The following is a 12699-nucleotide window of genomic DNA, read 5'->3' as shown; positions in this document are numbered from 1 at the left end:
TTGTGGACTAAAATTTGGAAATGGGATGGCCCTGAAAGATTGAGGAGTTTCTTGTGGCTGGTTGCTCATGATAGTTTGCTTACTAACTCATTTCGTGTCAAAAGAAAAATGACAGATTCTGCTGGCTGCCCTCTTTGCTTAAATAGGGAGGAAACAACTTTACATGTCCTTCGGGACTGTACTGAAGCTTCCATCATTTGGAATGCTTTGGGTGCTACTCAACATGTTGCTGATTTTTTCAATTTGGAGATCCAAGATTGGTTGTCCTGCAACATTGTTGTGGAGAATGCTATGAGTGAAGGGGAGAAATGGGCTACAGTTTTTGGTACTACTTGTTATATGTTCTGGCATTGGCGTAACAAGCTTTTGTTTGATGAGGAGTTTAATTATCCCACACGCCCGATTCATCTTATCCGCCAGAAGGTGTGCTCTTGGAAGATTACAGCTTTGGGAATTGATAGGATTAAAAGAATAATCAAAGAGAAGGAAGAACATTTCATTCGTTGGATGCCGCCGGATAGTGACTGGACAAAAGTCAATACAGATGGAGCAGTGCGTCTCAGCGAGGATCGTGCATCGGCTGGAGGTATTATTAGAGACTCCAATGGGAATTGGGTAAGTGGTTTCTCAGATAATATTGGGAGTTGTTCGGTGCCAAATGCGGAGCTTTGGGGCGCTTTTGTTGGCCTTCAAAAAGCATGAGATTTAGGGTTGTGTAAGATAGTGTTGGAAGTGGACTCTCAAGTGGTGGTGAATATGTTGAACAAGGAAGTTGTGTTTACTAATGCCCATACTCATTTAGTCCAACGCATAAAAAGTCTCCTACGTCAAAATTGGGAAGTTCATATCAGTCATGTGTATCGCGAGGCGAACTTTTACGCGGATAACTTAGCAAATCTTGGTTTTGACATGCCTCAGGGAGTGCATTTTTTCTCTAATCCTCCTGTTGTTATTATTCCTTTCCTTTGGGAAGATTTTGTAGGGGTTTCCCGCCCCAGATTATGCCCTGTTTAATATATATATATTTTTTCTCTTAAAAAAAAAAAAAAAGACGCGCTTTAGTCTAACTGTTCTTGCGATCTGTTCATCTTCCCTATCTTCCTCATCTCCCTCAACTGGGTTGAGGGGATTCTTTCCTCGCAGAATCCCGTTCTGGGCAAAACCTATTCTCTGGGTAGTTGATGCAGTTGATTGTTTTAGTTCTGTAGTCCAGCTGTCCAGGTCTAACGCCGCAAGTGGATCATTCACATCGAGCGCGCAACTCGTGAGAAGGTCGACGGGCAAACTGTCAACATTGCCATTAACCCCTCAAAGGTCGTCATCACTGAGCTCCGCCTTGACAAGGATAGGAAGTCGCTCCTCGACCGAAAGGCCAGTGTTGAAGGTACCAACTACCAGTGGGTATTCTTAATTTTTATATTCAGTATATTATGTGATGGATCTGGAATTTCATTAGGGTTTCTGAAAGCATTGTGGAATTTTACAGTATTTCAATTTTATATTTCGAGGAGTACTCTAATTCTATGCTGCTAAATTAAATCTTGACTGCAATTCTGCCTGATTGTTTTTTCCTTTCTTGGGCCAACGAGCTTTTAATTGTGCTGTTATTTGATTATGTTTCAAAGTTACTTACTTTTTGCTGTTATTGGTACCTTTGATAATGACCTCATGAGCCTATATCTCTGGTGAAAATATATATTAGACATCAAATTCTTTTCTTGATGTTCTGGGATAGATCAGCTGCAGTTGAATGTCTTTTTAACTGATTTGTGATTCCCGGAAATAGATGAATCTGAGAAAAAGTTGAAAGATAAACTGGATAGGGTATGTCCGAAACTCAAAAGAAGGGAGAGCAAAATCCATCTTTTACTAGCAGTAAAATTGTCGGAAAAAATGTTAAACAGGGATCTCAAAGCTCAGATCCATCTAAAGAGGAATATATCCATGCTAGAGCTCGAAGAGGCCAAGCAACAAATAGCTACAGCCTTGCAGACAGAGTAAGATTCAATTTATATCATAAATGTGCTAAAATTGGAGAATACCTTTGTATTGCCATAAATGTGAGGATTTAGAAACTCAGCAGAACTTACCATGTTTTTTTTTCTCTTTTCTTTTCATCACCTTTTCGCTTCTTCAATAAACGGTTCATCAAGCCTAAAACACCCAGCGCAACGTGTGGGGTAACTACCTAGTATGTGTATAGAGTTGGATCATATTATCAAAGTCAACATGCATAAAAACGAAATTGCATGCAAGTTTGCCTATATTTCATGTATGATGGTTTAAAATACATCAAATTGAACATCATTGAACATACCTTTGAATTATAAATTAAATGCACCTCTTGTTGTGAGAGAGAGCTTTTTGGGAGAGATTCTTTGTTAATTTTCGTTCTTGGTTAGAGAGTGCACACAAAGTGCATGCCAATGGTGTTGTAACTCCCTTTGTCCACTCCTTCAACTGCATGTCATGGACAGCTGTAACTTCATTGGAGGAGTTTTGACCCATCTTGCGTGCCGTCCAATATAGATTATATAGACCTACATCTCATACTTGTCTATTATGAGCTTAAAACGTCTACTTTCACAGTAAGGTTCATACTGACAAATACCTATGCTACCGACATATTTTGAAAGCTTGTTGCTATACTTATGTTAAGAATATACAGTTGTTCGAATACTTGGACAACTCCACTGAGTATATTTAGTAAGCAGGGGCGGAGCCACATGGGGACCAAGGCCCCCCTGGATTTTGAGAAAAATATAGTAATTATATATATATCTTTTGTATATTATACACTGAACTTTGGCAGTTGGTCTAGGGACAACCCATGTGGTCTTTCATATCATATTGCTGAGTTCGAATCTTAACTCTTGTATATCTTTATTTTTTTCTTTTTAAACCCACTATTATCCTTGTACCAGCATTTCTCTCTTTTTTAAAACCTACCAGCATATCTTTCCTTTTTTAAACATATTCTTCTCCTTTGACCCATATTTCTTTCTTTTTTTAAACCTCCCAACATTTCTTTTTAAAAATGCTACCGTTTTATTGTAAGTGTCATGGCTCATATCCGAATGCGACTTCGAGGGGATTGAGGTCCGAGAACTAAGTAGCAGATGAGGTCGAGGTCTTTGTAAGTATGTGGTCTCTATGCATTCCATGAAGTTTTTGTTTTTCAGTTTAATTTTGATGTATAATCAATGAGAAATTAGTTAATTTTTCAGTAAATAACCCTAAAAAAATATTCGGGGCAATGCCCCCAAACCGTCGCCAACTTTTCGCCCCCTCACAAAAATTCCTGGCTCCGCCCTTGATAGTAAGCAACACCCCACGTCGATCATTCAGTCATATTTATACATCTCTTGGTCTCTTAATCATCATATCATAATTCACAATTATGATTTATCACATAAAATAATCATAACTAGTCGACCTGTGAATACATTAAAATATGACGAAAATAAATTATCTTTCTTCTCATCTTCTATCTCTCAATATTCAATCAATTTGCTTTCCCAAAGATGTTTCATTAGATTGAATGTCACATGATCATTGATAATATTCTAAGATAGCAATCACTGACCAAAATCTTGAGAAACGAATAGAAGTCGTAAGGGTACTAAGTGAGGTAATCCTTTAAGGGTTTGACACGTCTGAAAGTTGAGATTAGTACTTTCATTATCCTTATTGGTCGAATAATGAGCACATAGTATAAAGTATGTATTACGGTATTTTTCTCCTTTTCCCATGGAGCGTATGTCATCAATTGTGAATTGAATACCATACAGATGTTTAAGATATAATCAAATGTCTAACTTCAATTCACATATATACTCCTTTTAAAAATTTTCAGAACTCTCATTTGGCATCAAAAATAGATGTGTTAAATCATGGGTTCTTTCACTTTCGGGCACAAATAATCATGTAACCTCATCTTAACTTTTGTTACGGTGACAAATATACTTAGTATATTTAACATGTCCAAGGATTTAAGCGACATAGGCGACAATTGTGTGAGTGGGCTAATTATTTATTTGTTTGACGTACCTTTGCCAAATAGAAATACACTTAGTATTTTTCATGCATGTATCTTTAACAAAACTCATTAGGCATAAATGACATGTATATCATTTAGAGAAAAATAAAATATTCAGTACGTAATTCTATAGATTTAACATGTCCAAGGTTTTAAAACGCCAAACTTCAAGGAAAAAAGTTAGTTTAAGTCAATATGGGCAAATTTGGAACAACATAGTTATTTTGTTTAGTTGAATTGCATTAAATCATGTTTCCTAAAATGGTTGGATTTTAAAAAGCATGACAGACAAATTGAGACGGATGGAGCACAAGACAGTCCATTTCACTTACGATATGGGCAGACTGAGACCCGCACACACAACAATTTTCCACCTAAATCTAGGTCAAAGTCAAACCGTCAAACCCAGCACAGTGGCCGGTAGATTCAGGTTTGTTGTCTTGCACCATTTTTTATTGGGTTATGACTTATGAGAGTGAAAAAGATTGGTATTTCACGAAAATAGTCAGCAAGTCTTGACAAGGAGAGGTGAGACTTTTCTTCTGGATTCTTATTTCCAATTTCACAATCACAAGTCATGGAAATTTCAACCTATTGTCGGTTCACAAGAGCCAATTTCATAGTTTCAGGAAATCTACATGAAGTCTACATATCAATAGTTCTGCAGGTATTGCAAAACATGCACATGACCTTTTGTGATGAAGTTTACGTATACATGACCTTTGTTCGGTAATTCAAGCTTGGATTGTGCGATAATTTTATTTACTCGATCTGCTAAAGATTTGTTTACGTATACATGACCTTTGAACTGGCTCAAGAGAATAGTAAGTTCTTCCAAGTCTTCACTTGCTGAACATGTTGCATGTATAGGCGTGCCATATAAAAATATCAATGGTGTGGAGTAAAAAGGTACACCCGTATGTATAGTTCTCCCAGACGGAAGCAGTTTCATCTGACAGTCAGTCACTCCATATATACGGTTCTTCCAGACAAAATAACTGAAGCAGTTTCATCCGACAGTCAGTTACCGACGGTTACCATGAGCAGTTACAAGAGAAGTTACCAGAGGCAATTAACCACACCAACTGACATATCCCAAGCCTATAAATACATTTCCTTTGACATTTGTAAGCAATCATCGACAATCGACTCTAATAAAAGATCAGACTCCGTGGACTTAGGCAAGTTGCCGAACCACGTAAATTCTGTGTTGTTATTCTCTTGAATCTTTCTACTTAATACACATTCTATACTTCGGTGTAAATTTAGCATCGACAATTGGCGCCGTCTATGGGAAATCGTTCATTAATATAAGTCATGTCTCAAGAAGCGGAAGTATCACTACAGGAGGAATTGCCTCATCCAGAAAAGGAGAGACCTCGGCATAATCATGATGAAATAGAAGAGAAAATTCCAAATGAATTGGAACTGGAAGAAGCCCTTCTTAAGGCAGAAGAAGATTTGCAAAAGAGACAAGAGCATGCTCAAGCTCTAAGGGAAAGACTCCATAGCATGAGGAGAAAGGGGAAGCGTTTGGCTAGTGAAATCCAGAGTGTTGTCCGAGGTGATAGGGATACGGATCCGAAGCGTGTTCGGGAGCAAGACAGTGGGAGCACTGGGAGGTCACGTCGGAGGAGGGGACCAGTTACGAAGAGGAGAAGGCATACTCCTCCTCCAAGGGGTGCAAGGAACAAATCCCCGCAGCCGTCCAGGAGGATAAGACACCGAAGCCTTTCCCCAAAAATTCAGATGAAGAAAGATACTGGGGAGGTCTTATGGAGTGCTCAGAAGAAGGCTGAGCAAAGCCTCAGAAAAATGACTTCCACACCCTTCGTGCGGGCTCTACGACTGGAAGATCCACCAAACAAGTTTTCACCCCCAACCTTTGCAATTTATGATGGAAAAACAGATCCTGTAGCACCTATTTCAGCCTACACTCTTAAGATGGCTCTTTGGGCAGGTCGAGACGGACTCATGTGCAACATGTTTCCATGAAGTATCGGGACAACAGCCATGAAATGGTTTCACCAACTTCCAGAGAATTCAGTTTCGTCTTGGAGGGAGTTGGCCCGGATTTTCGTAGCAAGATTCATAGCAAATAGTCGAGATCAGCAACATTGGATACTCTATTTGCTTTACATCTGAGGAGAGGAGAGTCACTCCGGGCTTACGCTGCCAGGTATTCAGATACCTATGCGGATATAGAAGATTGTGATGAAAGGACCGTAGTGGCTACTTTTCACCTCGGGCTCCCTCGTGATTATAAACTGCGAGAAAGTTTGACGATGGCTCCACCCAAGAATATGGCTGCGCTTCATGACAGGATTAAGCAATACGTCAAACTGGAAGAAGACAGACAAGGGGATCGACAGTTTGCTTCTCAAGAAGGAACAAAAAAGGAAAAGAAGAAGTTTGAAAACAAGAACGGGAAAGAAAAATACTCGAAGAAGGACCCAAAGCCCACTTCTTACGAGGCGGTAAAAACAATATTTAAGGACCCAATTTTTTGAATTCTTCCTCAGATCGCAAACAAACCGTATTTTCGACGGCCAAATAAGATGTCAGGGGATCCGTCCACTCGAAACCAATCCAAATGGTGTTCCTATCATAGAGACAAATGTCACAGGACAGAAGATTGCAGAGAGTTCAAACGACATTTGGAAGAATTGGTTCAACAGGGCCATCTTAAGGAATTTATTGACAAAGAAAAAACCGCTGCCGAAAAGAAGGCAGAACCTCAGTCAAAGGAGTGGGGAGAACCTTCACACTACGTGGTTAATTTTATTGATGCAATGGTACCGGATGCACAACTTGGTAATGCGATAAGGCGAACAGAGTATAGGAGGGTCCAACACCAACAAGAGGTAATGCGGATGGATCTTAATCCCAGTTTGGGAACTAAGAGACCAATGGAGGCAACTGCAATCACTTTCACCAAGGAAGATGCAACAGGAGTCATCTTTCCGCATAATGATGCTCTCGTGATCTCCCTACAAATCGGAGCAGCAACAGTGAAGCGAATGATAGTAGACCAAGGAAGTTCTACAGAGATCATGTATTATTCACTCTTCCAGAAGTTAGGGAAAACTCATGCAGATTTGATTCTTGTTCCAACACATCAGGTGGGCCTTAATGCGACCCCAGTTTGTCATCTCGGAAGGATACGAATGCCAGTCACGGCAGGTCCAAGAATAGTTGAGGTGGATTTCCTTGTTATAGATCTACCCTCAACGTATAATGCAATCATGGGCAGGACTTGGCTTCACTTAATGGAAGCTGTCCCTTCATCTTATCATCAGATGCTCAAATTCCCCTTCGGGGACAAAGTGGTGGAAATAAGAGGAGACCAAGCTGCCTCAAAAGAATGTTTTATGGCAAAAATAAAGCAAGCAGGAAAAATAATGATGATGGAAGAAGAGGCTCCAATCCTAGAGTAAGTTGGAAAGGAGCCAGCAGCCAAGTCAATGGAAGAGCTTGAGAAGGTTCAACTTACACCAGAAAGTCCTGACAGATACTTTCTAGTTGGGACTAGCTTGTCTATATCAGAGAAGGAATCCTTAATTGGGATGTTAAGGAGAAATGTGGGCGTGTTTGCATGGACTCCCTATGAGATGCCAGGGGTGGATCCGGAATTGGCAATCCATAGGTTAAATGTCAAACCAGATTTTTAACCTGTGCTTCAGAAGGGGAGAAGGTCAGCCGTACAGCATACGGAGGCCGTGGTTAAGTAGGTAGAAAACTTATTGGAAGCTAAGGCCATCAGGGAAGTACAATATCCCGAATGGCTCTCAAACACAGTGGTGGTCCGAAAGAATGACGGAAAATGGAGGGTTTGTGTTGATTTCACTGATTTGAACAAAGCATGTCCAAAGGATTTGTTCCCGCTTCCTAAAATCGATCAATTGGTCGATATGACATCAGGAATGGCAAGAATGAGCTTCCTGGATGCATACCGAGGGTACCATCAAATCCCAATGCATCCATCTGATCAGGAGAAGACTTCGTTCATTACCCCAAAGGGAATATTCTGTTACCAAGTAATGCCTTTCGGCTTAAAGAATACAGGTGCCACATTTCAGAGAATGGTGACGAAACTCTTTGGACCTCTAATTGGCAAGACTATGGAAGTTTACATAAATGACATGGTGGTTAAAAGCAAATTTCAATAGGACCATTTGATGCACCTTCAGAAGGTGTTTGATGTCTTAAAGAAAAATAACCTAATGCTCAATGCAAGCAAATGCACTTTTGGAGTTAGTACGGGCAAATTCCTAGGCCATCTTGTTACACAAAAAGGAATCGAGGCGGACCCAGCACAGATCAAGGCCATTCAATGCTTGGAGCGACCCACTAAAGTGAAGGAGATACAGAAATTAACTGGAATGGCGGCGGCACTGAACAGGTTCATTAGTAGATCCTTAGACAGATTCAGGCCTTTCTTTCGACTACTTAAGTCGGGGAGAGCTTTCCAATGGGATGATGAATGCGAAGCGGTTTTTCTTGGGTTAAAGAGTTATTTGCAAAAGGCCCAACTGTTAGCAACTCCCAAGGAAGGAGACACGCTTCAACTATACATGGCCGTGTCAGATCATGCCATCAGTGCCGTAATCCTGAGAGAAGAAAAGAAGGTCCAGTACCCAATCTACTATGTAAGCAAGACACTGCTAGATGCTGAAACAAGGTACTCACCCCTGGAAAAGCTTCTCTTGGCATTGGTAATGGCTTCTAGGAAGTTGAACCATTATTTCCAGTCATACCCAGTGGAAGTGGTGACAGAATATCCATTGAAGACCTTGTTAGGAAAAGCGGACATGTCTGGAAAGGTTGCCAAATAGTCAGTCGAATTGGCTCAATATGATTTGAAGTTCATCCCAAGGACTGCCATTAAAGCGCAAGTTTTAGCTGATTTTGTTGCCGAGTTCACCACAGAGCAACGACCTAAAGGAGCCAACCAAATATGGAAGGTACAAATAACTCCTTCGCATCTTTGGGAATTGCAAGTTGATGGTCTTCAACAAGACGAGGATCCGGAGCAGGAATTGTGCTAGTAGCACCGGAAGGAGAAGTATTGGAGATGGCTATACGGTTAGGGTTCCTAGCAACAAATAATGAAGCAGAGTATGAGGCCTTGTTTCAAGGAGTCCAGAATGCTCTAAGACTTGGGGCAAAGGAGTTGGTGATTTATTCCGATTCTCAATTGGTAGTCAATGAACTCACTGGACTCTACAGTGCCAGGACGGCAACTATGGCAGCTTACATGGAAAAAACTAAACAGTTGCTCGACCGACTTCATGACTATAAGGTAATACAAATTCCAAGAGAGCAGAATGACCACGCCGATGCTTTGGCTACCCTTGCGTCGGCCGACCAACTAGGGGTGAAGAGGGTTATACAAGTGCAGGTGCTCGAACGACCAAGCATAGATGAGATGCCAGAAGAGATACGATGCGCAGAAGAGCAGGCGCCAAGTTGGATGGATCCCATCGTTGCTTACCTAAAGGATGGCATTCTTCCCGAAGATAAGAAAGAAGCCAGGAAATTGGCAGTCAAAGCAGCGCGCTTCTGGTTCTCTTCTGATCAGAAGCTCTATAAAAAGTCTTTCTCAGGTCCATATTTATTATGTGTTCACCCAGCAAGAGTGGAGGACTTGTTGTTTGAGATTCATGAAGGCTCTTGTGGAGCACATGCTGCGGGAAGGACACTTGCATTTCGAGCAATTACCCAAGGCTTTTGGTGGCCGTACATGCAGAAGGATGCTTTGCAGTACGTAAAAAAGTGTGAAAAGTGTCAGAAGTTCACACCAATCCCCCACCAACCGGCTGGTGATCTTTGTCCTCTTACAAGTCCTTGGCCTTTTGCCCAATGGGGGTTGGATATTGTTGGACCACTTCCGCGGGCTACTGGCAATAGAAGATTCTTAATTACCGCCACTGACTATTTTATGAAATGGATCGAGGCAAGGCCCCTGGCAGCAATCCGAGATATAGAAACAAGGAAGTTCGTTTCGGAAAATATCATAACAAGGTTTGGAATCCCTCATGCCTTGATTAGTGATAACGGAACTAAATTTTCAAGTGCCAAGTTTAAAGAATTTTGTGGCGGATATGGGATAAAGAATCTCTATTCCAGCCCCGCCTACCCACAATACAATGGTCAGGCAGAAGCGTCCAACAAGATCATAGACGGAATTAAGAAAAGATTGGAGTCGTCCAAAGGCAAGTTGCCGAACCACGTAAATTCTGTGTTGTTATTCTCTTGAATCTTTCTACTTAATATACATTCTATACTTCGGTGTAAATTTAGCATCGACAAATGGCCAATAAACCTAAGAAACGTAAGAGACTAGGTTAAATGGCTCTACTGTACAAGCATGTGAAATAAAATATCTATGGCAAAGAAAATATCTTTGGCAAGAGAAAGGTTGACATGTGGTAAGTGATTGGACCTCTAAATTAAAATGTTCATAATTAAGGTATGTTAATACTTCACTAATATATTTTATTATGTTTTAGCTTTGTTTTGCAATTACAAGTGTTTTCCTTTGATTTTGTAGGAAATGAACTTAACTTGAACGAGTTTGGACGCTGGAGTTGAACCAGCTGCAATCTAGTGGAGACAGAGAAGAATATGTCTGGACACTAACATGCACAAATAGACACAGAGCCTACAGACAACTCTTGTAGGAAATGGACATAGGCAGTGTTTGGGAGGGCGTTCACGTGAGATTAAAGCTGAGCTGTACCGCTAGCGGTATCAGTTATACCAAACGGGTCTAATAAGCTAGCTGTAAAGCCCTATAAACACTCAGTAAACCGCTCCCAAAAATAATCTCCAAAACAAAGCTTTTGAGAGAGCGGTTTATCTAAAACTCGATCTCTGTTTGTTTCACTCCTCCGTCACGAGTTCTTTGCACAGAAGAGAGGTGCGAACCGTTGCGATCTCGAGCTCATCACCCTCCACGACGAGGTTAGTTTCGTGTGCAGATCTGGCCTTACATATGCTACTGGTATCCTCTTCTTCTTCTTCTTCCAATTTTCTGATACTGGTCGATTTTCTTGTTAGGTTTTTGTTGATACCAGTGGTTACGTCTCTGTCTTCGTTCAACCCAAGGAGATCACAAAGCCACTTGATTTTCTGGTAAGAACCCATAACTCTATCCTTTGTTTGTAGTGGTTTGATTGAAAATTTACATCTGTGATTTGTGTGTTTCGTTGTTGTGAATTTATGGTTGTATTTTGGGCAGATTTTGTGCAATTGTTTGAGTTAATTTTTGGGCAATTTTAAGTAGTTTTCTGGGTAATAGGAATTTCCTTCTCTTTCTTCCATTTTCACGGAGTTTCTGCCCAAAGTAGCAGTTTTGCCATCATGTGTCCAGTTAGAAAATAAATGAATTGGAGTGAGGCCGAGAGACATTCTACTTTTTCCAAATGCACCTAGCTTTCTCTTCCTTCTAACGTGGTTGATCAAGTAATTGACTTAAGTCAGGCTGAGCATGAAATAGGCAGATTCGGTTAATGAAAGTTAGGCTTTAGCCGAACCAAACTGGACTCATAAGCTTAGAAAGGGAAGGCTTTCACGCTTGGGCTACCTCAGTTTTTTGTGTACTTTGGGGCAGTTTGTGTGCAATTTTTTTGGGTAGTTTATGGACAGTTTTTATGCAATTTGATCAATTTTGTCATTATATTCTGGGCAGTTTTCTGGGATTTTTTGTTTGTATTCTGGGCAGTTTTTTGGTTGTATTCTATGCAGATTTTATGCAATTGTCTAAGTTAATTTCTGGGCAATTTTAGGCAGTTTTCTAGGCAATTTTAGGCAATTTTTTTTGTACTTTCAGGGCAGTTTGTGTGCAGTTTTTTTGGGTAGTTTATGGACAGTTTTTGTGCAATTTGATCAATTATGTCATTATATTCTGTGCAGATTTCTGGGATTTTTTGATTCTATTCTGGGCAGATTTTGTGCAATTGTCTGAGTTAATTTCTGGGCAATTTTAGGCAGTTTTTTGGACAATTTTAGGCAGTTTTTTTTTGTGTACTTTCAGGGCAGTTTGTGTGTAGTTTTTTTGGGTAGTTTATGGACAGTTTTTGTGCAATTTGATCAATTATGTCATTATATTCTGTGCAGATTTCTGGGATTTTTTGCTTGTATTCTGGGCAGATTTTGTGCAATTGTCTGAGTTAATTTCTGGGCAATTTTAGGCAGTTTTTTGGACAATTTTAGGCAGTTTTTTTGTGTACTTTCAGGACAGTTTGTGTGCAGTTTTTTTGGGTAGTTTATGGACAGTTTTTGTGCAATTTGATCAATTATGTCATTATATTTTGTGCAGTTTTCTGGGATTTTTTGGTTGTATTCTGGGCAGTTTTTTGGTTGTATTCTGGGCAGATTTTGTGCAATTGTCTGAGTTAATTTCTGGGCAATTTTAGGCAGTTTTCTAGGCAATTTTAGGTAGTTTTTTGTGTACTTTCAGGACAGTTTGTATGCAGTTTTTTGGGTAGTTTATGGACAGCTTTTGTACAGTTTGATCACTTTTGTCATTATATTCTGGGCAGTTTTCTGGGATTTTTTTGTTGTATTCTGGGCAGCTTTTTGGTTGTATTCTGTGCAGTTTTCTGGTTAGTTTTTGGCAGCTTTTGTGTAGTTTCTTTTGGGCAGTTTTGTGGGTA

The 12699-nt window shown here is 40.2% G+C and overlaps 1 protein-coding gene across 1 annotated transcript; it reads left to right on the top strand.

Moving 5' to 3' along the window:
• Positions 1-6324: 6324 nt before the first annotated feature.
• LOC119998516 lies at positions 6325-7476 on the top strand. The gene is made up of 2 exons (XM_038845869.1): positions 6325-6516; positions 6562-7476. Exons 1-2 carry the CDS (start codon positions 6325-6327, stop codon positions 7474-7476), a joined length of 1107 nt encoding a protein of 368 aa, XP_038701797.1.
• The last annotated feature ends 5223 nt before the right edge of the window (positions 7477-12699 follow it).

This window comes from Tripterygium wilfordii, chromosome 5 (genome assembly GCF_013401445.1).
Source record: "Tripterygium wilfordii isolate XIE 37 chromosome 5, ASM1340144v1, whole genome shotgun sequence".
Lineage (NCBI taxonomy): Eukaryota > Viridiplantae > Streptophyta > Magnoliopsida > Celastrales > Celastraceae > Tripterygium > Tripterygium wilfordii.
Note: the sequence above shows the minus strand (reverse complement) of the source record. Positions and strands in the feature narration are given on the sequence as shown.